The sequence below is a fragment of the Lolium rigidum genome, chromosome 6 (genome assembly GCF_022539505.1).
Source record: "Lolium rigidum isolate FL_2022 chromosome 6, APGP_CSIRO_Lrig_0.1, whole genome shotgun sequence".
Classification (NCBI taxonomy): Eukaryota; Viridiplantae; Streptophyta; class Magnoliopsida; order Poales; family Poaceae; genus Lolium; species Lolium rigidum.
The window spans coordinates 160489827-160495844 of NC_061513.1; the positions used below are offsets into that span (position 1 = coordinate 160489827).

At 49.0% G+C, this 6018-nt stretch overlaps 1 protein-coding gene across 1 annotated transcript; it reads left to right on the top strand.

The window, feature by feature from the left end:
- Positions 1 to 1386: 1386 nt before the first annotated feature.
- LOC124663473 lies at positions 1387 to 2413 on the top strand. Its single transcript, XM_047201171.1, has 2 exons — positions 1387 to 2215; positions 2331 to 2413. Exons 1-2 carry the CDS (start codon positions 1387 to 1389, stop codon positions 2411 to 2413), a joined length of 912 nt encoding a protein of 303 aa, XP_047057127.1.
- The last annotated feature ends 3605 nt before the right edge of the window (positions 2414 to 6018 follow it).

Sequence of the window (6018 nt, forward strand, 5' to 3'; positions counted from 1 at the left end):
CGTATCCTTAGTTGAATGTGAAAGCCACGTCTAGATCCACACCACTCACTTACAAAGAACAAAAACTCCATCTAAACCCTCCTTGTCGACCCACTATCACTAGTCTCTTGGTTGGTCCATTGTTTGAACCCCCTTTTTGTGCACACTTCGCTCCCGATTGGGCAACATCGGGGGGTCATGGTCCATGGTCGGGTGAAAACCCTGGCCGGCGCCAACTGATGCTTACCGCGGCGCCGTTTTCTCCCTGGAGGCGTGGCCATGGCCCAGAATGTGTCCCCTATCTCTCGGGTGCTAGGGGAAACCCTAGGTCTAGGCGATGTCGTCACTCTTTTCTTGAAGTCTTCGCCTTGGCTATCAGAGGTGTTCTCTTCGGCAAAGATGTGGGATGTTGCGCCACCCTGTGTTGGTCGATACCCATTGTGAAGGCCTTTCGGGTGCAATTTACATCATGGTGGATGTACCAAAGCAGTTGCATTTCCCAAGACTGGTTGTATTGTGCCTTCTTCCCGTCGAATCCCCCTAGGCGTGTTGATTCGAGAAGCATTGGAGTTCTGGTCGTGCTACGGTGGGTCTCACTTTGATCGTGACACGGTCTTAAAGATTGGTGCCTCATGTCCTCACCTTTCAGGATAGGATTATGGGCAAGGCGAGTTTTTGTCGCTTGATTGTTTCAGCGGGTACACTGTATGACATTTCAAGTGGTGTATGGGTTGTGGCCTTATGGCGAACATGTGCCAGCCATCTTGGCTTTTCTTCTATGAAATCGATACGTCTCTGTGGTGGTATCTTTGAAAAAGTTGTCAGTTCGGCAGGTGTTTGAAATGGCTGATCCTGTCACAAAGACATTTTTTTCGAAAATGGAGAAATCCCCCAGCCTCTGCCTTGTTAAATTGCATAAAGCCTTTATTATTATTTTATTAAAGCATATCCTAGTACGTCTTGTTACAAGCTTAATTCACATACCACTTAAGATCAATACATGAATCAACCAATTGAAAATATACAAAATAAACAACCACCAATATATCAACATTTAGCCTACAATCAAGCTGCTAGGCGCACCGGCTAAATAAAACCCAATAGACGATCACCAAACAATTGCACCCAAAGTCGATATCCTGCACTCGTAGAGCAAGAATGCCCAAAATCCAAATCGTTCATGTATGTTCGTCACACCGCCAAAACAAAGAAAACGGACCCCGAGCATTTTGATAGATCTACACACGTCTGCCTACTTTGCCGCTCCCGTTTAAAAGCCAGTAGGCCACTACCACCACCACCTCCACAGCACCACACTCGCCAAGCTCGCCCCACGCCCCAACACCGGACAGAACGCGCACGCACGAACCCACCCACGCGCAGCCAAGCACGGCAGCGCTTTCGCCCATGCACGTCCTCTGGCTGCTGGCGGCGCGGCGGTTCCGCCGCCGCGCCCGCGCCGTGTCCACGATCACCGCGAGCGCGGCGACGGCGCCGGCCACCCCGTGCAGCCACGGCTACGGCGTCGAGGACGACGACGGCCCGTTCTTCGACCTCGACCTGTCGTGCTGCCGCTCCGCGCCCGCCTCCAGCGCCGGCTCCAGCTCCGAGTCCGAGGACTCCTCAACCTCCTCCTCCTCCTGCGGCGCGGGCGGCGACGCCGACCTCGTCATCTCGCTGCAGCGCCAGCGGAGCTGCTCCGCGTCGCCGCCGCCCTACGACCGCCTCTCCTTCGGCCGGTGCGGGTGGGGCGGCGCGCTGCCCCCGCAGCTGAAGTTCTGCGCTTCGGAGCCCAGCGACGCCGCGCGGCTCAGCGCGAGCGGCAGGCGCGGGAGGCTGCGCACGTTCAGCTTCGGAGCCGCCTCCGCCAAGGCCGCCTTCTACGGCGGCCGCGCCAGCTTCTCCCGCAGCTCCAGCAGCGCGCGCTCCGCGAGGATCTTCGCTGCGTACGGCCACGACTCGCCGTCGCCGGACCAAGAACAAGAAACGGGCGCCAAGAGGGTGCCGCCCTCGGCCGACGTGATCAGGCGGTACCTGGGCAAGATCTCGAGGCGGCTGCGGAGGGTGGCGCCCGCTGCGGACATCCGGCTGCGGAAGAGCCGGTCGGCGTCCGCGGCGCAGACGGCGGCTCCTGCTCAGTTCTCGTCACCGCCGTCCCGCCGTGACGACACGCTCCTGGAGAAGCAGGACGGCATCGCCAGCGCCATCGCGCACTGCAAGGAGTCCATCCACCGTGGTACGTGCGTGCCCGTCGTCCTCCGCTAATTTGGTACCCATTAACGAGATCATTACTGTATTATCGAAGCAGTTGTTCTGACTGACGCGCGTCTCACTTCCATTGCTTCGTGCAGCGTCCATGTCGGACAGCGATTCGTCGCTTCTGCGGTCGTGGAGTGATCGAGGAACAGAACCTGCATCCCGACGAGCGTCGTAGCCAATCAAATCAAAGAGACTTCTCTTTGCTTTACATGCTCTAACTATAGAACATTTGGCTTGGGAATTCTGGGGGAAGCGGGACCGAAGCTTCCCGCTGAATTTCGCAAAGTTGGCGACGAAAAGACGACGAAGTACCACAAATTGTTAAAAGCTTGGAGGGCATGCGGTGGTTTAGCAAGCTAGCGAGATCTTTAACAGTCCTTTGTGTGAGAGTTCTTTTGTATTTTTTGGCGTGGAGAAAGAGCTCCTTTTAGGCTCTTTTAGCCACCTTCTACCCACATGTACAAGCGTGGAAGGGTGCCAGTTCTTTCGTCCATCTTTCTTTTCTTCATGCTCTCGTCTTGCTTGTACACGAACACTACCTGTATGTAATCAGGCACTCCACTCCTACATTCTCTGCCTTTTGACTGCCATAGCCTCTCACTATGTGTGTCGTTTACAATTATGAGAAAAAATAGCACGAATCATGATATCTCGTCGCCATTTCCATATCGCTCCGTCGAATGGCGGATGTGACCATACTCAGCAGCAAGACGACCACCAGGTCTCATATAATTATTTTGCAATGCACACGTACGAGATGTCACAAAAATGCATAAGCAACCGGGCTCCTCTGCTTGCAAGAACTTTGCGATATGGTTTCTTCTTGGCTTGGACAAGCAAAAGCTAGCAGATGGAGACGGAAGGTTGGGATCTCGGAAAAGCTCGAAAAAGGTCTCGGAGGGCCCTTCCGTTCCGCAGCGCCATGATGGCCGACGAGCCGGTGCCGGTGGAGGCGTGAGCGATGTGGCGTACGTACGATCGATGTGGGCGGTGAAGACAAAGATCTGCGCGTGATTCTGATGGGGGTCTCGGCCCGCTCGGGGAACCGCGCCGCGCCCATTTCTTTCGCCATTGTTTATCTCCGGCGCTCGCCGCCTGTCCATGCTCGCCTCGCTTTCGCTTGCTGCCCTTTCGTTTACCTGCGTTATCGCGACGAGAGGGAAGTAAAAGGTCGACTCGCGAGAATGGCCCAAAGCTACACTAGCTTTGACGGAGGAAAAGGAGGTCGGAAAGCATTGTTTAGTCTGACCTTGGGGTTGGCTTTAGGCCTTTAATCTCGTTATAATTTGGAGGAAAAGCCACGGCAAAGCTTAACTAAGCGCAAAAGCTGCGTGACTTGCGCTGCTGCACAGCACTGCCGTCAGCATTAGCAGCGAATCCGAGGAGGAGCCCTGAGCGTGCATCTGAGGCCGAGCGGTCGGGGCCCGCGGCTATGATGCCCATCGGAAAATTTTCTACTATTATGCTGTGAAAGTGCAAGTTTTCGTTCTTGTTTTCATTCAGGGTTAATTATCTTGTTCGTGCGCTTTTACTGATGACAAAACTGCATCCGAGAGGCTTGCGGGCGCAATGATGGAATTTGATGCGTAGGATTCGCGGATCTTGACTGCTTGGAGAGGCGAGGGAGTTGCTCTGTGCTCTTTCGGTAGGGCTCGTAGAAGTTGCAGTAGCCGTATGCAGGCAGGATACAACTGTGCTCAGTGCTTGGGCAGACGCACCTGCAGAGATGGCTATCATGGTGGCCTCTGCGTGCAAGGAGAACTGTGCGGCTTGTGTGGACGGGAAGGGAACCATGCTACTGTATGATGCTACGATTCGATTCAACCGCCCATTTATATACTCCCTCTGCTTCACGAAATATGTCTCATATTTATCAAAATTGGGATATATCTATATACTATTTAGTGTCTAGACTCTAGATACATTTAAATTTTAATAAATTTCACATAAATTTTATGGATAGAGGGAGTACATCAAATGTATATAGGGCTTGAAACTCATAGTGCATAAATTAAATTATTTGATATTCATATTTGAATAATAAAAAATGAGTGGTAATATCAACGGAAGTGGATGTGGTAAATATCCGGATCCGTTTTATAAAAAAGTATGGTATTGAATTTTGAAGCAAATATAGATATGAAAATAGATATATCTGTATCCAAATAAGATTCAATTTTAGTAATTCCATCCTTCATATGACAATTACCTAACCTAGAAAAGTTAACAAAGTGAGAAAACCTAATTCTATGTGACTGAACTTGAAACTAATGTGTATTACTCTTCCTTGCTAAATGTAGTGTATATAAAGTTTTCTTTTAAAAGTCAAATGGTGTTAAGTTTGATCACAACGTCTAAAATATCTAACGGTAACAATTTGGTATTATATATGTTGATAGTTTTTCATATACCTGGTCAAACTTTACATCGTTCGACTTATAAAAATCTTACATGCACTGCATTTTAGTAAAGAGGAAGTTTATCAATATATTTTTGTATCTACCATTATATAGTTGACTCACTATATATAAGTCTATTATTTCGTCATGTTCTACCTGTTATGAAATAAAAACAAATAAACATTTGCTCCGCACCCTTCTTTGAGTAACATCTACTCCGAGTTTATATTCGTCAGCATTTCATATTTGTATTTATGTTTGTTTTGAAAATATGAAAATTGATGTGGGACGGGCAATACTATATGTGTTTCCACCACTAATGGAATGGATGGAACACAACGATTTTACCGGCAACGGTACCTACCGGTGTCACATCTACCGTCAAGTCCCTGCTTTGAGATTGGTGAGTCTTTTGATATTTATCTAATATAAAACTAATAATTGAAACATAAATGAAAATTTTATGAAACAAAAGTGATACATGCAAAATATTGTGAAACATTGTGGCTAAAAGTGAAACTGATGACGTCACTGCCGATGTCACTCCAGTTTGTTTCACAAAAATATTCGTGTTTCAGTTATGTTTCAATTATGTTTCAGATTTATTTTAGAATTTTGTGAAACAATTATTAACCATATGGATGACATCAGTGCTGACGTCACTTCTGTAGGTGAGGTTTTCGGGAATCATAGCAGGTCGCTCTTCCGATGCTTCCTATGCGCCATGTTGGGACTTGGGCGTAACGATTTCACATGAGAAACGAAAAAAATACAGTATCATGGGTGTTTTCTCATTCGTGAACCTGCACACGATTTTCCTTGAGGAAGAGGCGTGTGCAATGACATTCCGGACTATCCTGCTGACTGATATGCATGAACCGCGTCTTGCTCGTCGTTCTCGACAGGACCCGGAAGACACGATGGTTACAAAAATTCAGAGGGCTGCTAATCCTGCAATCCATGTCCTTTGCTGCGAAACAACCGGCATCTATCCTCCTTGGATACGCATGCTTCTTGGTGTAACAAACGAACCGTCTCCGTGCGAGTTTTGGGAGTCCAGAGATGCATGAACAGTCGTCACATCGGGCAAAGGCTTCTACGAGTAATAATTTATAAATGTCAAACGTGCTTCTGTATCGCGGACAAGGACGAGACCGATGTGACGAGAGGATCTAGCAGTCTTCCCCAAAGCCAAGAAATCGCTCGCGGGTTCCTCGGAATGCTAGTAAACTACTCGTACTACACTGTATTGCTTGGCTTGTAAAGCCAGCGACAGCACGTTTCATATCCACGTGTAAGAAGTAAGAACATGAAGCAGCGTTTAGGGCATCTCCAGCGACACGACGCAAACGATCGCTCACGCTTTGGACGTAAATGCGTC